At 44.2% G+C, this 22,009-nt stretch overlaps 11 protein-coding genes across 11 annotated transcripts; 4 read left to right on the top strand and 7 right to left on the bottom strand. All coding sequences in view use genetic code 12, as the record gives it.

Annotated features, from left to right (window-relative positions):
* Position 1: 1 nt before the first annotated feature.
* CXQ85_003779 (polynucleotide 5'-hydroxyl-kinase) lies at positions 2 to 1,723 on the bottom strand (the record flags this gene model as incomplete). Its single annotated transcript, XM_025487413.1, has 1 exon — positions 2 to 1,723. The coding sequence occupies one exon, from the start codon at positions 1,721 to 1,723 to the stop codon at positions 2 to 4; it is 1,722 nt and encodes a 573-aa protein (XP_025344429.1).
* Positions 1,724 to 2,079: 356 nt separating this feature from the next.
* CXQ85_003778 (uncharacterized protein) lies at positions 2,080 to 3,780 on the bottom strand (the record flags this gene model as incomplete). The annotated part of the gene is made up of 1 exon (XM_025487412.1): positions 2,080 to 3,780. One exon carries the CDS (start codon positions 3,778 to 3,780, stop codon positions 2,080 to 2,082), a length of 1,701 nt encoding a protein of 566 aa, XP_025344428.1.
* A 523-nt stretch (positions 3,781 to 4,303) lies between these two features.
* CXQ85_003777 (Zn(II)2Cys6 transcription factor) lies at positions 4,304 to 5,950 on the top strand (the record flags this gene model as incomplete). Its single annotated transcript, XM_025487411.1, has 2 exons — positions 4,304 to 4,337; positions 4,401 to 5,950. The coding sequence occupies 2 exons, from the start codon at positions 4,304 to 4,306 to the stop codon at positions 5,948 to 5,950; spliced, it is 1,584 nt and encodes a 527-aa protein (XP_025344427.1).
* Positions 5,951 to 5,975: 25 nt separating this feature from the next.
* CXQ85_003776 (guanine deaminase) lies at positions 5,976 to 7,403 on the bottom strand (the record flags this gene model as incomplete). Its single annotated transcript, XM_025487410.1, has 1 exon — positions 5,976 to 7,403. One exon carries the CDS (start codon positions 7,401 to 7,403, stop codon positions 5,976 to 5,978), a length of 1,428 nt encoding a protein of 475 aa, XP_025344426.1.
* A 367-nt stretch (positions 7,404 to 7,770) lies between these two features.
* DIT2 (putative cytochrome) lies at positions 7,771 to 9,207 on the top strand (the record flags this gene model as incomplete). Its single annotated transcript, XM_025487409.1, has 1 exon — positions 7,771 to 9,207. The coding sequence occupies one exon, from the start codon at positions 7,771 to 7,773 to the stop codon at positions 9,205 to 9,207; it is 1,437 nt and encodes a 478-aa protein (XP_025344425.1).
* Positions 9,208 to 9,231: 24 nt separating this feature from the next.
* CXQ85_003774 (uncharacterized protein) lies at positions 9,232 to 10,125 on the bottom strand (the record flags this gene model as incomplete). Its single annotated transcript, XM_025487408.1, has 1 exon — positions 9,232 to 10,125. One exon carries the CDS (start codon positions 10,123 to 10,125, stop codon positions 9,232 to 9,234), a length of 894 nt encoding a protein of 297 aa, XP_025344424.1.
* A 48-nt stretch (positions 10,126 to 10,173) lies between these two features.
* On the bottom strand, positions 10,174 to 11,400 carry CXQ85_003773 (ferric reductase-like transmembrane domain-containing protein; the record flags this gene model as incomplete). Its single annotated transcript, XM_025487407.1, has 1 exon — positions 10,174 to 11,400. One exon carries the CDS (start codon positions 11,398 to 11,400, stop codon positions 10,174 to 10,176), a length of 1,227 nt encoding a protein of 408 aa, XP_025344423.1.
* Positions 11,401 to 15,055: 3,655 nt separating this feature from the next.
* Positions 15,056 to 15,949, top strand: CXQ85_003772 (uncharacterized protein; the record flags this gene model as incomplete). The annotated part of the gene is made up of 1 exon (XM_025487406.1): positions 15,056 to 15,949. The coding sequence occupies one exon, from the start codon at positions 15,056 to 15,058 to the stop codon at positions 15,947 to 15,949; it is 894 nt and encodes a 297-aa protein (XP_025344422.1).
* Positions 15,950 to 16,749: 800 nt separating this feature from the next.
* Positions 16,750 to 17,898, top strand: CXQ85_003771 (pepsin-like aspartic protease; the record flags this gene model as incomplete). The annotated part of the gene is made up of 1 exon (XM_025487405.1): positions 16,750 to 17,898. One exon carries the CDS (start codon positions 16,750 to 16,752, stop codon positions 17,896 to 17,898), a length of 1,149 nt encoding a protein of 382 aa, XP_025344421.1.
* Positions 17,899 to 18,114: 216 nt separating this feature from the next.
* Positions 18,115 to 19,428, bottom strand: CXQ85_003770 (uncharacterized protein; the record flags this gene model as incomplete). The annotated part of the gene is made up of 1 exon (XM_025487404.1): positions 18,115 to 19,428. One exon carries the CDS (start codon positions 19,426 to 19,428, stop codon positions 18,115 to 18,117), a length of 1,314 nt encoding a protein of 437 aa, XP_025344420.1.
* Positions 19,429 to 19,734: 306 nt separating this feature from the next.
* CXQ85_003769 (sodium:solute symporter family protein) lies at positions 19,735 to 21,717 on the bottom strand (the record flags this gene model as incomplete). Its single annotated transcript, XM_025487403.1, has 1 exon — positions 19,735 to 21,717. One exon carries the CDS (start codon positions 21,715 to 21,717, stop codon positions 19,735 to 19,737), a length of 1,983 nt encoding a protein of 660 aa, XP_025344419.1.
* Between the last annotated feature and the right edge of the window lie 292 nt (positions 21,718 to 22,009).

Raw genomic sequence — 22,009 nt, 5'->3', positions numbered from 1 at the left:
ACTATGACTTCTGGTTTTTACGTCCAAGGTTCTTACGAATATTCCAGACTCCGCCAACTTTACTTAACGGTTCGGGAACAACGTATGGGATGTTTCTGCCTGTGAATTGAGGAACCAGAATCTCACCTGGAGGAATGGAGCCTTCTCCTTTGACAAATGCAAGTGTTTGGTTACTTGAAAAAGCTTGCTTGAGTCTATTGGTAGTTGTAGGGTCTTTAGGTAGATAAACGAGGTAGTAGCCCTCTTTGAGTTTAAGCGAATGAATGATGCAATGACAGACGACTGTGCTTTTATGCTGGGTAAAGTCGTCTGTGTTGATGAATTGTGGAGAAGTCTTTGAAAGACTCTTTCTAGGAATGTCAATTGCGCAAAGAGCCACAAGCGAGGCTTCGATGTAATCTTGGATGTTCTCTCTGCGTAGTGAAGTGATTGTCTGGTGGAGAGATGCAATGGCTGGAACAGCTCGAGGATCATTTGGCGAAAATGGGATCACCAGAGGAGGTGTTTGGACAAGAAACGATTGGACATCCCAACGAAACTGGGAAATTCTGTGGAAATACTGGATAGTGGCTAGTTCATGTGCAAGTGGGCCCAGGCATTTGGGTTTCCTTCGTGTGGCATGTACCTTATATGAGGATGTGTATGTCAAGTCAGCCAACACTTCGTCATCTGGATTATCCTGAACTTCGAACTCGTCAACGTCAAAATCTTCTATAGTGAGTGAATCGTTTTGTGAAAGGTAGACGAGGGTTGGATCTAAATCATGGAACATCTCGGTTATTCTCGCTAGAAGTTCCCTTCCGAGTCCTTTGATTGTGGGAGGTGCATTGATAATGAGCGGTAGGTGTTTCCACGTAGCCATATAAGCCTCTTTTAGCTGTTCAACACATTTAACATAGTATGTTGGTAACGCAGTTGGGTTGCTATGCCCATAGTAAACTGATTCGTTCTCCAAGCGGTCTGTTGGGGTATGGACACCAATAGATGGATGCGAATGAACCGTCAAGGCCAAGCACCCAGGGAACGAAAACTTTCCACTATTAGGGTCCAAATCTATAACCACAACGTCTGTAGACCCATTGAAGAGCAAGTAGTTGAGAAATGTATGAGCAAAAGTCAGTTTCCCACAGAAAGCAGCACCAACAACGAGCGAAGACTTGATCTCGCCGCTTAGAAGCTTCTCAGAAACCTCAGTTATCGCCCTATGCGTACTCAGGTTGACTCGAAAGCCCATGACATTCTCTTGTGGTTCCTCGACAACCTCAAAAGTATATGGAGAAGATCTCCCAAGAAAGTACGAATCACTGAGTTTCGGCAGAACATGCCCCACATGCTGAAGTCCCGTATCTAGGTTTGAAATCTTCACCACACTCGTATAAGCCGGTAGAATAGACTCCTGTTTCTTCAGGCTGCCTTCCATTCCACAGATCACAGGAAGCGACTGGTACGCATTGGTGATTATAGGGTAAGATTTCCCCTGGCCCAACTTGAACAAGTTGTTCACCAACACATCACCTTTGAGAATTGTTAGCTCGTAAGTGCCATTGACAATGATATAGTCGTCCTTGTTAAGACCTAGTATGATAGAGTCGTCTGCGAAAATGGAGTTTTTCGGATTGGCCTTGATACTGGATTTGGTTATAGTATTGGAAAGAGCTGCATTGAAAAGAGACGATTCCGAGGAGTTCTTCGACAGCTGGTTGAACGCAGCAAATGCACTCATTGGCCAGAAGCGTAAGCGTATAGTGCTTGGTAGAGTAGTACTACTGGCGATGGTGATGTATGGTTTATGCAGTGCCAACAGAAGGGAGGAAGAGAATACTCATAACATCTGGCAATAGAGAGGAGGTAGAGGAGACTTGAGACTGTTTTTGGATTAATTGGAGTTTGGTGGTTCTGGAGGTACTTCTTTTGTGGAGATTTGAGGCTTGCTATGTCTCTTTGGCATGGCTGCAAATATGTAGATGTACAGAAGACGTTCACTGTACTACTGGTTGCATTCACCATATTGTATTCATCATATAAACTAATATCCTGTCATACTCGGCAAGCTCAAACTTGCAATCCATATATATCTCTCTATAACATAGCTCTTTGGGTCATGGAGGGCTCGTCCTTGATGATATCTGCTACTACCTTGGCTGCCTGGACAACATGTTCGTCCATGTACCGTCTTCCAGTCAACTGCAACCCAATTGGCGCATTGATAAAGTCTTCCGGGCCAGTGTAAAGGTTATACTCGTACTCTTCGACGTCGTTACGAGGAGTAAATGAAGTATCAACTTTATCTTCAGACAGAACGTGAAGGCCAGTAGGGAACACCACATTCGGGAAGTCCAAGAGGTTCCACAAACAAGTATAGCCCCAGTAAGTGATAGTCTCTGGTTTTGCTGCAACAGAAACGTAGCTAGGAGACAAGATATAGTCCACACCCATCTGGTTCATGACGTCCATGTATTTGGTTCTGTACTCGTCTCTGGTAGCAATAAGCCTTTGGATCTCAAGGCCACTGACTGGACCATCGCCTTTGCCAAACGTAAAGTGTTTCTGGCTCAAATGCACCACAGGTTCGCCAGAAAGAGCGAGACGCTTCTTTTGACTGTAATTCTGGTCGTAGTTGTAGGCAACATAACAGGCATAGACGAGTTTCTCCACGTCGATCGATTTCCACTCAACAACCTGGATACCTGCTGCCTCGAACTTCTCTTTGGCCTGCTTGAGAGCTCTAAGAATAGGCGGAGTGGGTTTGACAACCCCATCGTCATAACAAATAGCAATTGTGAGTGTCTTTGGATCTGGCGGTGCAACATCTTTCCATGGAATAGGATAAACCAACGGATCCTTCTCCCAGGGTTTCTGTTCAATAAGTGCCTTCATGCATAAGGCAAGGTCGTCAGCGTTTCTGCCAAGTGGACCCAACGTTGGGTAGACAATGTCTGGCGACTGATCATCGTATGGACTGGCCACGCCAACCAAAGAGATTCTCTTTGTGGTAGGACGCAATCCCCAAGCACCGCAAAACGCTGCTGGAGCTCTAATGGAGCCGCCAATATCGCTTCCAATGCCAAAAGCACTGCCATTCATCGCTGCCATGACACCTTCACCACTGGAAGACCCTCCAGGCGTCAAGGTGGTGTTACACGGGTTTCTACACTTCCCAGTGATATTGTTATTGGAGCAAATGTGCATCAACATCTGGGGTTCGGTCGTACGCACGTAGAAGACAGCACCTTGGTCGTACAAGTCTTGTACTATGCTGGAGTTGGTTTTGCTCACGTTATCCAACTTACCCACGTATCCAGCGTGAGTAACCTTACCTTCGAAAGCGTAATGCTCTTTCATGGAAACAGGCAATCCGTGCAAGGGCCCGACGGTTTCGCCAGTTTCAGCAAAGTACGCATCGAGCTCCTCGGCCCTTTCCATGCCTTCATCAATAAACAACTCCATAGCACAGTTGGTAAGCTGGTGAGCCACCGTAGCTGTCTTTGCAAACGCCCTGAAAACCTCCACAGCACTCAACTGGCCCGTGGCCATGCGCTGGACCAAATCTGTAGCAGAAGACGTGGTGATTTCAATCTCCTCGCCTGTAAGCGTCTTTGCAGCCAAAGCCCGAGCGTCAATACCGTGACCAAGCTCCTCGTCGGTCGGCAACAGGTAGTCAGGCAACCTGAACTCGTCTTTCACGCCCCGAGCCAATTTTGCTCTGTAAGCATCGATTTTCAGCGCCCACTGGCTATATTTCACAGCGTCTTCAGTATCGTTCACGTACTCTCCAAACATACTGGACAATCCACTCCCACCAGGCCGCCCCTGACTATATTTGTACCTGGAAAGATAGGAGAATGCCCCAGATAACCGAGCCCCAGTGCCCGATCGGGGAATAAGGTTGATAATAAGCCAAATCGTTTTTGCTGATAGCGACGCCTGTCAAGAAGGTTCCTGCCTAAAAAATATGCCAATAGGGAAGGATACATGCATGAAGATACCGCATGAGGATGGTTTCGCAGCCACTGGATTCCGTCCACAAAGCGGTTTTGTGTGCTTTCCGAGCGCTTATACTGTTTCGGTACCGCCCAGTACCGCCCAGTACCGCCCACAGATAGCGGTTTTGATAGTAAGCGAAGGGCAAAAAAAAAAGGACTGGTAGTCATCGTCGGCTGTATGCACCCGGTAACGGGGACGAAGCCATCGACGTGGGGGGTTTGTGGGGGTATATTTTTGGTGGTGGTGGTTTAGTGGTGGTTAAAAAAAAAAAACGTCTTTTCGGTTAGAAAGTTTAAAAGTTTATTTTAAAAAGCCCCTCATGAAGAGTGTCAAGAAACGCACTCGTTCGGGGTGTCTAACTTGTATGTATTGTGAGAGGAATGTTCAAGGTGAAAGCATGGTATACTAACTGTCAGGTCGACGGCGCAAGGTCAAGTGTGACGAGGTTAAGCCTGCTTGTTCGGGATGTCGAAAGTCTAATATCAAGTGTCTTTGGCCAAATAACGAAAAACAGTCGCTTTCCCATGGCGAACAGTTCCACATCGAACGGCTACCGCAGACTAAGCGGTTCCAGTTTGTCATGTACCGTGGAGACCAGGATAAGGAAGTGCCTGAGCAGCCTGAGCAGCCTGAAGAACCTGAACAAGTGGTGGACCCGGCTGTGGTCGATTCACTAGAAGAATTGGTGCCTTTTGAGTCGGTGGTTTCGCCCCTGCTAGATGTACCTCTAGATAGAGAGTACCTGAATGCTGTGTACTCAATGGCGCCTTCAAACGCTTTGGTGGCTTGGGGAACAAGCTTAAGCACTGACAACGAGAGCCCGCTTCTATTCCAGGCGTTTCTAGAGGGTTTCCTTAACTCTGTGTCTCCACAGCCGTGCCACCCTCGTCTTCTGCCCCAGGCGAACTTTGTTCCTTTGGCTATGCTGAATCCTACCATGATGGATATATTTAACGCTTGCGGTGCATCTTTCTTGAGCAGAACTGACCCCAGTATGAGGGTTGAAGCAAAGAGACGGTATTCGTTATGCTTGACTAACTTTGCTAATTCCCTAAGTAAGGCTCAGGAAGGTGCTGAGGAATGGATGGCTGCAGCAGTAATACTTCTTTGTCTTCGAGATAAGTTCAGTGGAACTCTGCCTATAGTGCCTGCTTCACATCTAGCCAAGGCGCTAGAAATGATAAGACAACTTCGAAAGAAGGGCAAACTGAGTGTGATCTCACTTAAGTTTCTTGTGGAAAGCTTCCTCTTCAACTACACCGTTATGCTTCTAACAGGCACCCAGGAGGTTGTCCAAAGACTACCTTCTCCGTTTGAGGTCTATGACGAATGGAGAACTATCCTTGACTGTACCCCGTTCCATACGGCCCTACCGTTTATGAAATACCCTGTGTTTGGCGCTGCTAGACAAGTGTACGAGATTGCAGCCAAAGTATCCTGGCTATATTCTCGTCTTCCCTTGTCGGCTTTGGATAAAGCAGTGGCTTGTGACCTCCTACGCCAAACTTATACCACAGAGCTTCCTGAGATACTGTCTTCAGCCAAAACAGAGCTTCTACCTCTGGAACTCGTCCACCTCCAGGAGAGTATCTACCTTGCAGACATTATACGGAGCTGCTGTATTCTCCTTTTGCATAAGCTTCTATTCCCTAGACTCGAGAAGAACGACCCTCTGGTCCAGGAAATAGTAGGCAACATCATAAACCGGCTCTACGCATTGACTGCTGAATCTCCAATCTGGATCATCTGTGCGTGGCCGTTGTTGGTTTGTGGAATGGCTACTTCGGCTGTTTCCCACCAGCATTTCATCTATTCACAGTGCCAAAGATGTGCCTCTAGGTTCCAAATGGAGTTCCTAGATCAAATCGGTAAGTTTTTGGTATCTGTCTGGGGCACAGAAAACGAGCCTGGCATGGGCTGGGACTGTCTTTTCAATAGGGATATCATTCTGAGAGTGTACCTATAGAGGACTCATTTATTACATAGACTTCTTATGAACCTTTGTTTATAACACATCTTCCGTTGACGTAGACCTTTCTGGTGTTTCTGTCGTCGCCGGTGAAGACCCATTTATCAACAACGTCCTGGAACTTTTCCTTTTCAGATTCGTCTCCCTTTTGCACCTTTTCCATGTCTGGAACCTGGAAGTCAAAGATATCCAACGTAGGGCTCTTCGTCAAGTCTATGTATTGTGCATCCCAAGACTTTCCAACAGCAAAGGAGCCCACCTTCTTCTCCATATTGCAGACCTTAGCACCTCCCATGGTTGCCAAATACAAGCACTCGTTCACAGAAAGCTTATCTCTCAAAGACTTTGACTTCATGGCAACATGAATAGAATTGAGCACAGCATATTGAACTGTTCTTAAGATGGAAGGAGAAAACCCAGCTGAAATATCCGTTCCCAAACCTACTTTGATACCTCTGTCTAGCATCTTCCTTACTTGGGCCTCTCCTGAACCAACTGACGTATTTGAAGTTGGACAATGGGCTATTCCACTTCTGTTTAAGCTAACCAAGTCATAGTCACTTTCTGTTATTTTAACACAATGACCCAAGATAGTTCTTGAGTTTAAAAGACCATGATGATTATAGATATCAGAGTACTCTTTGAACTCAGGAAACACATCCAAGATCATTTTGCGTTCCCCATCTGATTCACACATATGCACTTGAATTGGAAGCTTTGTTTCTTCAGCAATTTCGCCCATCTTTTTCAACAAAGGACGAGAGCACTGGTCGGCTGACCTTGGCGCTAAGGCTGGTTTAATCACATTGAAATCTGGATCAAGCGATTTGATATAATCATGCATTTTCTGGTTCTGCTCAAGAGCATCTCCAAGGTCCTTATCCGTATAATAATCAAACCCTTTGTCCTGACAACTTCTTGCAATGTAAGTTCTCTGGCCATGAGCAAAGGCCTTATCGGTAAGAATCTTAGTCGACTCTAGATGTCTGGTTGCAAAGTATGCACAGAAAGTAGTTCCACTCTCGAGTGTTCTCAGCACTGTCTTTTCATATACCTTCTCTGCTCGTTGGGTGTCTCCCAAAGAAACTTCAATTGGGTAAGTGTATTTATTCATCCAATCCATCAACTCCAAGTTGTTGAAAGCTCCACAATTGGGATACTGTGGTGCATGAATATGAGCATCAATGAAGCCTGGGAAGAAGAACCGAAGTGGATGGCCAGTAATATCTTGGACTTCAATTTCTTCCTTCAAACCAGGAACTTGGTTCTTGGCTTCCTCCAAAACTGTTCCCACAAGTGGCTCTTTCTTAATATATGCTATAGTGCCTTCTTTATCTACTCCCACTCTGGCATTAAGGATAAACTCGATTTCCCCAAACTTAGGTGTATGGACGATGCTGCCATGGTAAATAGTGAACTTAACGGATGCTAAAGCTTTAGAAATAGTCATTTTGTGGTTACTAGGGAAGTTTAATACCGCCCCTTCTATATATATATTGGTGTGTTATACCTCGGTGGACTCCGATCTAGGATTTTGCAGCCATTCCGCACCTTCTTCATTTGGCCATGGGAAAGTATATACTTTGCCGAGAAATCAGTACTGGATGGATTTGGCTTTTCTTATTTCTTTGACTCTGATTTTATGATTTTTGTCGTTTTGCGTAGAGGAAACTCCTGGTGCTAGAGTTTCCTTAGATGACCCATAGAAAGCACTGCTCATGACCTCGTAACGCCAAAGTCCTTATAATTGCCTCTTCTTGAATCCAACTACTTCTTAATAAATATCTGTCTTCTCTCTGTTTATGTAGATACCAAACATGTCGTTCTTTTTCAGTATCAAGGCTATCCTTGTGGTGGTATTCTTGTACCTTGCTTATCAGGTACGAAAGATCGTTCTTCCACCTTCAAACTTCCCAAAGAACATTCCCACTATCCCTTTCTATGCCATTCTCGTGGCCAAATATAAAGGATGGGACCAGGAAAGACTATTCAATGAATACTATAGAGATTTGGTGGAGAAACATGGAGCTGTTAAGATGTACCATGGCTCTATGTGGAACATATTGGTGACAAGGCCAGAGTACCTCTCCCAGATCTTAAAGCAAGACCATATCTACGAGAAATGTGGAAATCAGATAAAACTCCCTTGGTCTATCTTTTCACAGTACACTGGCGATAACGTTATAAGTGCCAGTATGAAGAACTGGAAACTATACAGAAGCGTTATCACCAACAGTATACTTTTCCCTGACTTGGCTCCATTGAAGAAAAACACAGAAAAAATTTGTGACAAGCTTAAGTCTTTTACTGAAGCTTTTACTCCTGTTGCTGATATTCTCCAAAGGTACACTTTGGCAAATGTAGGAGAGTGTATTGTTGGGTTGGATTTCAGGACTTGGGACGACGATAAGCACGCTCCTCTTTACAACAACTTGAAGTACTTGAAGGAGCAGCTTTTCAAACCGCTTTTTTTGACTTTTCCTGTCTTGGATAAACTTCCAATAAGAAGCAGACAGAGAGCCAGGAAGTCAGTTGTCCATTTCAAGAAGAGTTATATGGAAGCCATTATGGCTGAACGCCGTCCAGAGAATGGCAATAAGCTTGGAGTCAGATTAGCAGAGGCATACGAAGATCGAGTAATTACGGAAAAGCAGTTCCAGGATAATGCTATCATTGCCTTGGTTGCTGGACACGAGAACCCCCAGCTTTTACTCACTTCTTTGATATATGCGCTTGGAAGAGACAAGAAACTCCAAGCCACCGTCAGAAAGGAGATACTTAACGCTAATAACTTTGAAGATTGTCTCTGGCTAAATACAGTTATTTACGAAACTCTCAGGTTATACCCTCCAGTGGCTCAGCTTATCAACAGAAGAACTACTACTGATACTATCCTTGGAAAGGATATACTCATTCCCAAGGGAACTTACGTTGGCTACCATAACCTTTTCACTCAAAGGGACTCCAACTATTGGTCGCCTGAGCCGGATAAGTTTGATCCAAGCAGATGGGGCTCGAATATCCAAGAGGTTCGTAAGTTTTACGCTACAGCAAAGAGTAGATGTACTTTTCCAGCGTTCCATGGCAGAGCAAGAGCATGTTTAGGAGAGAAGTTTGCTTTAGCACAAGCAAGAAAATTTATTGTTCTGGTATTGACCGAGTTTGAACTTGAATTAGAGAATAATGATTGTCCATTACCACCTGCTGGTGTTGTTTGTCCTGTTGGTGTTTCACTTAAAGTCAAGCAGCTTTAGATCCATATATTTGAAAAACTTCTATTAAGCCCATACTTGTAGCTGTTCGAAAAAGTCGATTCTCTTGTTTGTAGTGTCGATCTTTTCGACTACTGATCTTCTTAAGTCGTCGACCATGGCTGGATGACCACAACTAACGAAAGCAGCACTGTGACTGCACTCGTCGATTTCTTCCTGAACAATGTCAGTAATAGAAGGTCTGCCCACTTTGAAGTCAATATGAGGGAAATGGTCTCTCAACTGGTTGACCAAGTCGTCTGAGACAAAAGTGTACTCTTCCTTTTCAAGTTTCTTTTCCTTGTCTTCCTGGTCGTCAGAAGATGAAGTCTCTAGTCTTCGGCTCAACATAGACGAAAGCTCTTCGTTTCCTCCCAAATCAGGCCTGGTGATGTAAATGGTAGTGTAAATCTTGGTATGTCTTAAAGCCTCCATCTCTTCAAACATCCAGGCAACACTCTTGGGTTCACGGATAATCCACACAAGCTTGAGCATCTGCTTGGAGTTGTCTATAGACCTTCTTGCCAAGTCGTAAATCTCTGAATAAATACCTGGGATACCGTTACCACCAGCTAAGAAAACAGCACTGCTGTGTTTTGACACTGGACAAGACTCTCCATATGAACCTTCTACCGAAACACGACAAGTGAGAGTTTTTCCTGGAAGCAATGCCAACTCCTTTCCTAGCTTAGCTGTGAGTCCCTTCTTGACCTTACACAAGAAAACAATCGAGTTATCTTCAGTAGTAGATTCCAAGAAGGTAAATGGATGGGACTGCCAGAAGTACCAGCTGCGGCAGAAGTAAAGCCAAGCATGGCCTCCAGGCACCGAATGCCAGTATTTGGGTCTTGGTACAACCACTCTCAAAGTTTCGTCTTCCACGAGGGTGATTCGTGCTTTTGGAAAGCCAAACCAGACCATTCTGACTATTCTGACAAACCTATCGAAGGCCCATACAGCTACCGTAGCTTAGATAATTGGCAAGTACCCAAACTCTTTCAAATGGTGCCAGGCACCCACAACCCAACCCACTGCAAGAATAATATGAACCACCAAGAAGATCTCGTATGCTTTTCTTCTGAGGAAGAGCAAGCCTTGGAAACAAATGGTTCCACCACACGAGGTAGCCAAAATACCATAGATGATGTATGTCTTGCGCATGCTGTAAGCGTATCTTCCTCTCTTGACGTAGATTGCCGAGTAAAGAACTGAATGGATGAATACTAGCAACACTGTAAGCCTTGCTATCCATCTGTGGTACATGATGAACGTGGAAAACTTCCATCTGGTCAACCATTGCAAAAAGTTGTTACGACCGCCAATCAAAAACAAGAGCGGAAGAAGCACAGTACCCATAATACCTGTTCTGTCGGCTATGATTCTCATCAAGGCAATAGAGCTTTGTGGGAAGACAGGATCATTGGGCACTATTCTGATCTGACCACAGCAAGACCCAAATACCAACCAGAAGAAACCAAACACTATAAGCGATTCCATTCTGGAGGGAACAAGAAAGTTAAACAATCCAAGGTTCTTTTGGTGGTCGTTCTTCTTCCTTCTGACTAAAGCAGGTAAAGTGATATACTTCCTCCAGGCTTTAAAGATTGGCCCGTTGAAAGACATCCTCAAAGAAGGAAAGATAACCACAGACCAGTTTGCAATGATGGCAATTAAAAACATTAACGCCCAGTACCCAAGGGCACCAGCTCCGTAGTACATTGCACGATCGAAGTTACCCAAGAAGATATACTCTGATTCGTAGTATGCTTTGGCTGAGGATACATTCAGGCGAATGGGCAGATCGACCATTTTTGTTTTATTAAAGCCTTCGATATCACTTGGAAACTTGGCATTATCTTTATAGTACCCGTAAGATTTGTTCAACTCGTCCACAGTAAGCGACACATTATAGTCCTTGCAATACTTGATAACATATTCCAAAGCACCCTTGTTCTTCTTGCCTATATCGTCCATACAGCCAACCAACGAAGCCACTGCATTTTTGTCTTTGCAGTAGCATGAGTTATCACGATGTCTTCCCTTTGAAGCCTTGCAAAATGTGGCTTCTGTCAGAAGGTATGAAGTGCACCCATAGAACTGGTAAGCGTCATTACCATAGAACTCGTAGATAGCTCCATGAGCAGCTTCTGCCACAGCCAAAAGCGCAAGAGAGCAAATAAAAAGATCCAAACGCATTTGATGAAAAAAATTATCAATCTTGGGACGTCTACTGCTTTAGTATTTAAAGCAAAGCCTCAATAATACTAACTGGCCTCGCTTCAACCTAGGCCCTGCCATTTTTTTATTAGCACAAGAGCCAGGCACCCAATTACAACCAAGGTTATCTGATCCCATCAGTGGCTTGAACTAAAAAATCATGCATGTCCTTTGCACGAGACAGGTTCAGTCGTCTATGTCACCTTTGTGTCTTTCAGTTTTTGGCATATAAATGCACAGAGGCACTTATGTGCCTTGACAATCCTGTGGTGCCTTGCATCACCAGCACTGCCTTTTCAGTTGGTTTCTAGGAATTCAAGAACCTGACTGGTAAGTCATTTATCTGTATATGTCTATTATTCTTGGTTATACATCTTCGTGGATCGAAAATTCCAATACCAATCGTCAAATCTTACATTTAATCTTACACAAGATACTGTCAAACCATCGGCATCATCAGATAAGCCCACATGGCGGCAAAAGAAGTTCTTGGCGTTTTTGCAAGTTAGCAAAGCCCAACGAGCCGCACATCATTACAAGTGTTGGACGAAGGTGTTGGAAGAATTGAAATGAAGTTTTGAAAATCTAGCCTGAACCAAAGGGTCTTCATCTGGCATTCTAGAACACGGAATGTTCTTTTCAAGACCAGTCGTTAGCCGACCCCTCCAAAGAACATTTCATGCTGTCAAGGCTGTCAAAAAAAACGTACATTCCAGGAACACAACAGATGGCCGAGAACGGAGGTAGGCTGAAGTTATGCGGGAAGGTTAAGCCTAAGCAATAACAAAGGCACAGCCTTTGCAGAAGAGAACCAGTTGGAGGCGAGCAATTGGACGAAAGCATGTGGAAGTCCAGCACTTTCCAACGATCAGCTTTCGATCTTGTCTTTGTAGAAAGATATACTATTGTGGCCTTCCAAATCTATTCCATCAATCATGAGCCCTTGGTCAACTACACCTACGTCACCACTACTCAACAAGCCATACATGAAACAAGCACCAAGATGGCCTGAGTCCAATTGGCGACTTTAACACTTTTTACAGATTACGCTCAGGTACCTGGCTAATTCTAACCAATAAGCACCAGCCAATGCCGCCTCGTTGTGCCTTTTTCGTATGGGCATCTCTTTGCATGGGTGCTGTACGGTACCATGAGGCTTTGAACGTAGAAGGACCGAACATCGGCCATATAGATCATAGTGATGGGTTTCCAAGAGTCAAGGCAGTCTAGTATTATTAAGAGTTTGTTGGTTTTCAGGTTAATTCGGCCACCTGGTGTTCCCCTCCTTACCTGTCAAAAGCTTGGGGTTCGTATATTCCCTTCACTATACTTCTTGGCGCTGTCAACAGTATATGTACATAAGATGCGTCAAGTGGGTGAAATTTTTTTCTTGGAAGGTTTTTTCGCAGCCACTTGAAGGAAGTTATAAACGGTGCTTTGACGTGATAGGCTGTCTTTATTTATGGGAATATACGGGACCGTAAAGGCACTGAGAGTGTTCTGCTTGGGCTTTTGGAGAGCTATTGGGCGAGCTCTACGCGGCTGAACTTGGAACTGGTACTTTTGACGTAGCTGACAAGAATTAGGATATATCCTGAAACTCGCTAGTGCATGTTTTTGGCGAATTACGACGCTGTTGGGTGTGTTACGTAGGCTTGGGCAGTAGGTGACGAGTCAGTGGGCTGGATCCAGAGAAACGTGGTTTCTTCTATGCTGAGAATTTGGAATTCTGGAGAATGGAAGGTTTTCCCAGACTATATGTGGTATAGTCGATGGCCTTATACTTCAGTTTTTTTGCTGGACTGACTCAATCCTGGTGCTGTTACGCTGTTTTATAATAGACTGACTCAGGTGTCCAAAAGATGCCATGAAAATCGACAACTCCACGGTAGAGTCTTTACTTGTTGACAAATCTGACTCATTTGAGGCGGCTTATTCATCTGAAGGACCATTCCTTTCGTCCAACAAGACGTCTATTCCTCGTTTATAACCACCTCGCCAGATTCCCAATGCCCTTGCTCGACCATCTACCCAGTCTTCGGTACAGTTAAAACAAGAAGCACGTATTCTGGTTAAAAGTATTAGCTGGAAATCAGGAAGGCTGTAACTGTTGGTTTTTGAACCTCAATGAAGTTCGAGCGTTCAACGATTTATTGTTTGGTCCGTGTACTGTTGCCAATTGAATGCCACTAGTGGAAGAATTGATTTCATGGCAAATCGGTTACAGTGTATCCAAGCTTCTTCTTATACTACTTGTGTAACAAAGATCCCACTAATTGTCCTCAAACAAAAGTTCTGTTTTTGATGTTAGAGAATCGGCTCTCGAAGATCAAGAACGGGTCTCTTGGGCCCCGCTACACATATTCCACTGTCTGTGCAACTACTGTAACCATTCCAATAAATCAGGTATCACGAACTCAACTTCAGCATAGAGAAGGGACCATAAAGTTCTCCAGTCCCAAAAACGAACCAGTTGGGGCAACCGGGCTTTGCTGCCTTGACCAATCAGCCATGAGAAACCATCCCCCAATGGGTAGCAGAAAAATAAGCCCCTCATTACCACATCCCTATCTCTCCATTAGGCTCCGTCAGTATTTCAAAACACTGTTCTCGTCGCCCGACGTTGCAGCATAGCTTAACATGTGGAACCAGGCTGAAGCAGTACATATGGAGACGCCTACCCGTCATTGACCACCAACCGACCATGACCAACAGGTACCCGAAGAATAAGCAGCACGTTTGGTGGCTTGCTTTATCCCAGAACCTCAAATCATCAAGGCCCCAATATACTTTGTTCCTTCAACCTTCCACCCAACCCACTCCAACTTGTCCTCCAGATCTTCAAGCCTACTAAAAAAAAAAAAAAAAAAAAAAAAAAAAAAAAATCAACAAATCCAAAACCTCCAAATCCCAAAACATCCAAATCCAACTCCCTTCCATTCTTCACTCCCAACGGCCTCACACGGCGGAACTCGGGACTCGGCGCCGTGTTTCTCTACATGGTCACTGCCTACCAGCTCGTAAAAAACTGTCTGTGGAGAAAAAGGGTGCTATTTTGGTGACCGTGTCCTGCAGGAAACCCAACTTCACTTTGGCGCTTACATAAGCGCAGTTTTTCAAATCTCCTCGGAATGGTCAACCAGATAGAGTGTTTTTGGTCTCTTGCGTGATTTCTGTAAAAAAGTAGACCCTATATGGTTTGTGTCACTTTTCCTGTCAACAGCCACACCTCTATTTTTGGATTGCTTTTGGAAACGTCTCTTTGGAATCTTCCATGCCTATGTATGGAACCATCCTCAGCCAGACCAACATCCATACCATTTATACCTTTTATGCCTTTTTTGCATAAACCTAATCTTCTTTCTCTTAGCATTCTCTTCCCTCTGCCCTCCAAAATCTATACCTCAAAATATCAACACTGATTCCCTTTACTATGGTATTCTGGGTGGTTGCAAATGAGCGCTTACGTAAGCGCAAAGTCAGGCTCAGCCGCTTGGATGAATCTGCAAAAGAGGGTTACAAGCATAGATAGCATTATGTAAGCGGCGTTTTAGATTAAACGGGCTGATGATCTCGAACAATATAAATAAACGGCTTTTTCTTCCTGTCGTTTTTCTTCCTCCACTCATCAATCATGTCTGGTTTCGAACATACTGACTCGGGCATCGCAGGCTCTGTCTACCTTGCCTTGTACACTATCTATTCAGCGTTTATGATCTATGTGGTCTATAAGAAGGGCTTCAAAACGGTTTATACTGTTCTTTTAACTTTCCCGATTATTCGTTTTGGTTCTCAATTGTGTGGTGTGGTGTTTTCCAAGCTTGGTATTGAACAGCTCGACTGGCTTATTGCATACTTGGTCTTGGGTGCCGAAGGTTACTTTGTGCTTATTTTATGTGCTTTCAAGTTTGTTGCTCAGGCTCAGAAGGCAGAAACAGGGAACTCGTGGGTCGAAGATGAAGGTTTTGATATTCCTGGTCTTAGGTTTTTCACGAAATCCTGGTCCAGAATGTTCCACATGCTTCTTATCCCTGCCAACTCTTTGGTTATTGCCGGTGGTACTATGCTTACTGGTGTCACTGACTTGGAGAAGGAACACGATAAGGTTCAAACCTCCAAAGGCATAAGAACTGCTGGTCAAGTGACTTTCCTTTTCATGACTTTTATCGTGGTGGTGTTCTCCTTGAAAGCTTACACCAATGAAAGAGTCCGTAACCACTTCAACATCACCGTGTTGCTCTGCTGTCCATTCCTTATTGTCAGAGGTATCTTTGGTGTTCTTTCTATCTACATTGAGGACATGAACTACTTCCAGTTCTCCAATTACAGTGCTGACGGTGTTAACCATAAGTTGGTTGTCTACGAATACGTTCTCTCGACAACCATGGAATTCGTTGCCTCTTGTTTCCTCATGAGCAACTTCTTCCTTGAGAAGAGATACAAGAAGGACGATATAGAGAGCTGGCTGGAATCTGATAGACAGCAGGATGCGTTTCCAAGCGACAGCGGGGAGGATATAAAGGCATAGTTCAATAAGATTTATTTGCGTGATACAAGCGGTCAGAACTGGCTCGTGTTCTTGTAGACAAAGTAGAACATGGAAGCTTATATTGCTCTCTTTAGACGAACCAAGTCGGACACGCCCTGCTTGATGTCCTCTTTTAAGCCTGGCGCCTCGGAAACCGTTATCTGACAGCTTGACACATAACTATGATTCGTTCCACGGAATCGCTTTTACCGCCATGCATCTCTTCTATCTGTTATCGACGTCTAGGAAATGGTATAGACAGTGACCACAAGGAACTGAAGATATGGTTTCTCAATGGGTTAGTTCATTTCATCACCTTGACTTCACCGTTGGTATTTATGGGAAAGGCGAATACCCAATGCCACAAACAAGAACGTCAGCTTACAACCTGTGCTTCAAACGCTTCATGTGAAACTTCTTTATCTTTGTTTAATTCGGAAAATCGACCAAAGACGGTATAAGAAACGTTGGTGCCTAAACTCTTGACGTGAAACACTTTCCACGACATGTCACGGAAAGACGAAGCGAAAGCCGTACATGTACACGGACCCTTTAGTATGTGCTTTCATGCTTAGGAATATGCATGCTTGAATGGCACTGCTTTTATCAATAAAGCCACAAAGCTCGCGTATAGCGATTTGGTTATATGATTCGTAGATATATTCCGACTCATTCAACCGCCATGCTTCTGACAGATAGGACTTATGCTTTTCACTGTTTACGTGCCGTTCACTAACATTTGTTGCGTCCCAAGTATAAATAACTAGCCAGTTCCATAGAAGCATTAAATACCACCTATAATGGTTTCCTTCTATCCTCTCGTTGCGTTAGCGTTATCTGTACAAGGATTAGCTATTAAGCCAGTGGATTCAGCTCACCAGCCTGCAAAACGCTCTGAAGCTAAAGTCTTACAATTAGATTTTGACGTGGAAAGAACATACCCTTCTCTTCAACTTGCTAGAAGGGACTATTCGGGAGCTAAACTCAACAATAGCAGGGACGTGCGTTACTTTATGGATATGTACATTGGCTCCAACAAACAGAAAATCAGAGTCGACATTGACACTGGCTCTTCCGATCTTTGGGTCCACGATGAGTTTTATGGACCGTCCTACGAAGGTATGTTCAACCAGTCAGAATCTGAAACTTTCAATTACATCAATGAGTCTTTTAAAATCTCCTACAACGATGGAACAGTCACTTCGGGAGTCTACGGTAAGGATACCGTTTCACTTGAAGATGGTACTACACTTGATGATTTCCAGTTTGCAGTTGCTAGTAACTCCACAAACAAATGGACACCAGCTATCTTTGGTATCTCCAGGAAAGTTCAAGAAGCTGCTAAACAGGAGTACGACAATTTCCCATACGCATTGGTAGCCGCTGGTATTATCCCTAAACCCTCTTACTCCATCTACATGTCCAAGGAGAATGGAAACAAAGGTCTGGTGCTCTTTGGTGGCATAGACCAAAAGAAGTATGAAGGGGACTTGGTATCTTATCCAATCAGCGACAGTTGGTATGCTTCAATTGAATTGAAAACTCTTAGCTACGAAGGCAAAGACTACACTCTCAACAGGTCTGCCTTGTTGGATACGGGAACTTCGTGGAACTTCTTACCTAAAGATATAGTGATGGACATCTCCAAGCTTCTTGGAGCAGACACTTGCGAAAGCTGTGACAGAAACGTCCCTTGTGACCAGCCAAACGATAAGTTTATGACGTTTGACTTTGGCGGTCAGCAGATTAAGCTATCGTACGCTGACCTTGTTGTAAGACCACAGCCAGGTATGTGTCTCTTGGGACTTGATGTTGCTGGAGCAAACGACAATTTGATTCTTGGTGATGTCTTCTTAAGGCATGCTTATACGTACTATGACTTTGAGGAGAATACTATAGCTATTGCTCCTGCGGTTGATACTGAAGAGTCTGATATCGTCCAGGCTTAAATAGACAAAATAGAGATTGACCATTTGTGGTCTTTGGAGACTTTAATTGCAAGAAATCAAACGAATCTACAAACAAAGCCACGGTTGAAAACTAAATATTTTATTTGAATTTGCCCATTTTCTGATTTTTGGCAAGTGAGTGTGGTTTTCAGTAATCTCGGGATTACGTTTAAGAAGTATATAATGGCTGCGAAAGGGTAAAACAAGTATAAAACATCAACTTTTATCATTTTTTGAAAAATCATCGTTAACGAAAACGTCAGCAGCAACACTTACTGTCACCAAACTCTTTGGATCATCAACCGTCAGAAACGTAAAGTCTGTTACCAAAGTGTAATGGTGAGAGAGAACAGTCGTAGCAAAAGTGCTGAACGTCTGGGGCACCATAACCTCAAACCACTTGGCTGGGCATTGGAAAATGTAATGACATTGCTTACCGTCGTTTTCGTCTTCTTGGGAAATATGGTAAATTTCAAAAGTGGCCGCCTTGTTAATTTGCTGGTTCATCATCTCGTGTGTCTTTACAACAGTTGTACTGAGAATGATATCCTTGGCAGCGTTGCCTTGACTGTCTTCTGAATGACGGCTGTCTGTTTCTTTGTGTGTAACTTTAGGGTACTCAATTTGTTCCACAAGCCTTGACTTGAGTGTGTGGCAGTGTACTTTTATCTTATCGGGGAGACCCACTGTCCTTCTGGGAAATGATAAGCCAAGTGAAAAGCTGACGCTTCGGTTTAGCATATCTCCAGGCGCAAGATACCTTGTTAGACGGACATCACCTTGTGATTTCATGGGGTAGCACCTGAAGAAGGCACAAGCAGTCAACCTCAGTCCTAGAGAAATATCTGAACTATCCAAGCCAAAAGCATCAACTTTGGCCTTCCAAACAAGCTCTTGTGGTTTTTCTGTTTCTATCAGACAGAAATCACTGAATTCAGTCAAGTATTCTGGTGGGATGGTTGTCTTGGATGGAGTTATCTTCACCTGGCACAGGGAGTATGTAATTTTTGGATCAAGACTTGATGACATTGGATCGGCAGCTGCATCTTCATTGACAAGGGGAAGGATCAAGTATGAAATGGCAATAAAGTCTCCTTCTTCTGTCTCGTGGATAAACGAAGGTGGTAGCAAGAAACTAGGTTCATGAGGCTGTTCCTCTTCTTCGTCATTCTCAGAGCTCTTACCCATGTTAATGATACTCTCACAAATAGAATTCTTATCTGGAACCTCTACACGGCTTTCTATCTCATATCTGCCCGGAGACAACTGGATCTCTGAATCGAGGGAAAGCTCAAACACTCTAAGTAGAAACCTTTGACAGTAGTCATTGGCATGTGCTAACGAGCTTGACAGACATTCACTTTGCTTGGGTTGTTCAAACGACCTGGTAATTGTATATCCCAGAAGAGTCAAGGCAAGCTTTTGGATGACTATAGGGTCTTCTATTTCTAGTACGACCTTCACAGGTACAATGTCGCCAGACACGAAAGCTTCATCGCTGGCAACCTCAGCACAGACCTTATTCACCATGATTGGGTTTGATAAAGAGAGAAATAAAAATGGGATGGATCCAAAGTATATTGATTTCTTGATCTGATGGGCTGCTCATTATATATATTGGTCCCCTCACCATACATTGCCATCGGAAACGTCCATAGTTCAAGGAAACTCCAACAACCAGAATGAACACAAATATGCAAGAACATGTCCATAGCAGTAGGAGACGTCGATCAACAAAGAAAAAGAATTGCCTTTGGGAACGTTTCTTGACTAATCGTTATACTTCCAGACCGTCTTCCTGGTTGAGACCAATCTTCATATATATACCACTATAAACTACGAATGCACTGTTTCTGTTCCCTTGGGTGAAACCAAGATTTCAACAGACTCATGGCTTTCGTCATCTTCTTCGACCTCCTCCTTCTTCTCTCCTTTGCCAAGCATGACAAGCGAAACCGTCTTGATGGCCTCTCTTCCTTGCCAGAGAGGTACAATGATAATGTAAGCTGCTGCTAGAACCGCCCACACAATGTTGACAACAATAAAGAAGGTGAAGGCACCTCGGGTCAGCTCGTAACCGCTGCCATATAATGCAAGCGGGACAAGTATGTGGCAGCCGAAGAGAATAATGCTGTTTGCCAATGCACTCGTCCATACTTGCTTCTTCAAAAGGTGTTTCTCTGCGTCTGAAACCACAACAGCTTGTTTTCCTTCTTCATCTACATCATCTGCCATGGTGATTTCAGTAGCAAGAATATCCATATCGAAAGGTGCTGGATCAGGCGCCACAAGTGATATGATAGCAACATATATGGGACATGATCCCAAAGCAACAATATTGCCAATGAAGGTAGCTTCAGTAATCATAAGGGTGGATTTGTTCACCACGCCATCTCCATAACTGTAAGTAGCACCTATCCAGCACGCTACACCAGTAAGTGTAGCCAAAGGGGCACCTATGATGAGTGACTTTGAAGTCATTCTGTTCCAGAAGAGTGTCAATATAACCACACTCACTGTGGGAGTAAGAAGGATTCCCACAAAACTTAAAAGCCAGCCCACAGTCACACCAACGTAGTTTAACACTGTAGCCAAGGCAGCCATGAATATACCAAACCCCACAACAAAGCTATGTGCTGCAAGAACTAATTCTTTACCAGTTGCATTGGGCCTGAAGTAAGTTCTGTAAAGATCATAGGTGACAACAGAAGAAAAGGCAATGAGCTCGGCTGAAGTAGCAGAAGTTACCGACATGAAAAGCATCACTAAACCTGCTGCAGCACCACCTTTGCCAAAGATAGCTGTCATTCCATAGATCACTGGAAGTCCAGCTTCCACCTCAAAGTCTGTAAGTGGATCAGGATATGTCACAGAAACAGGGTTGTTCAAAAGAGCACGACATGCCAACCCAGCTGACAGTCCCAAAGCCATTGGAATGATCCACCAGCACAAACCGCCCATCAAGTACCCTTCAAACACCGAACGAGCATCAGCAGCAATAGCACGCTGGGCATAGCCAGGGTCTCCAAACACTGAGCAGAGGTTTCCAAGAGTCACAGACCAGGCAAGAAAGTTCATGTCTTTATCCTTGAAGCTGAGGTAGCTGTCTCCTGGAGAAGGATGAAGAATCTGTGCTTCTTTAAGGAGATCGTACATTCTGCTTGGCGATCCGATCAATGGTGACGAGCAGAAAATGTAAAAGATCAAAGCAAGAAGGATTCCATAAATAATGACCGTATGGATCCAGTCAGAAACAAACGTTGCTTTGAGACCTCCAAGAGCCGTATAAACAATCACGCCTAGCGGAAGCAAAAACGAAGCTGCAACGGTATGCATCCCCGTGGTTATAGCAAACGCCTGGGAGCCTCCTAGAAGAAGCAACGCCGAGGTAAGCACATTAGTAGCCATGCAATAACACAAGAAGACAATGTGGCCCCATTTGCCAAACCTCACATAAAAGATCTCAGGAATGGTATGAGCCGCTGGAGCCCTTCTCTTTATCTGAATAGCCAAAAACATAAACAAGGTTACTTCAAGCGCTCCTCCCACAGCATAAAAGTACCCTCCACTGATACCATGCTGGTAGCTCCAAGCACCAGAAGAAAGAAGCGTAGCAGGCCATGTCCACGCAGAAACAGTTGCAGACGAAATAAGACCAGCTTTCACGCTTCTGGAAGCCGTAGTGAATCTTTCAGAGTTTTGCACCTGGCCCATATACTTAGCCAAGACCTTAGTAATAAACACCATTAGAAGAGCAAACGCAGCACCCAACCCCACGGCAAAGCCGTAGCCGTAGCTCTGGCCGAGTATAGGATCCATTTTTGCCATTTTTTGTTTTTCGATTCAGTCACGGCCGATTTCTTGTTTTTATACCTCGGGTGCCCTCATGTTCTCGTATATCCACATTTTTTTGCAACCGTTATCACTTCCCAGTGTCTGCACTGCACACACCATGCAAGGGCCCGCATTACATAGTGGAGAGTGCATTGTCCAGCTACTATCAAGAATCTCCATAAAACCTCAATAAGGCAAGCCGAACTCCCAAGCCACCATAAAAACGGAGTTTCATTCACGAATTCGGGAATCGCCATCCGCTTACAAGAGGGGGTGC

This window comes from Candidozyma haemuli, assembly GCF_002926055.2.
Source record: "Candidozyma haemuli strain B11899 chromosome Unknown F_2014730914, whole genome shotgun sequence".
Lineage (NCBI taxonomy): Eukaryota > Fungi > Ascomycota > Pichiomycetes > Serinales > Metschnikowiaceae > Candidozyma > Candidozyma haemuli.
The sequence above is the reverse complement of the archived record's forward strand: the minus strand, read 5'-3'. Positions and strand labels throughout refer to the sequence as shown.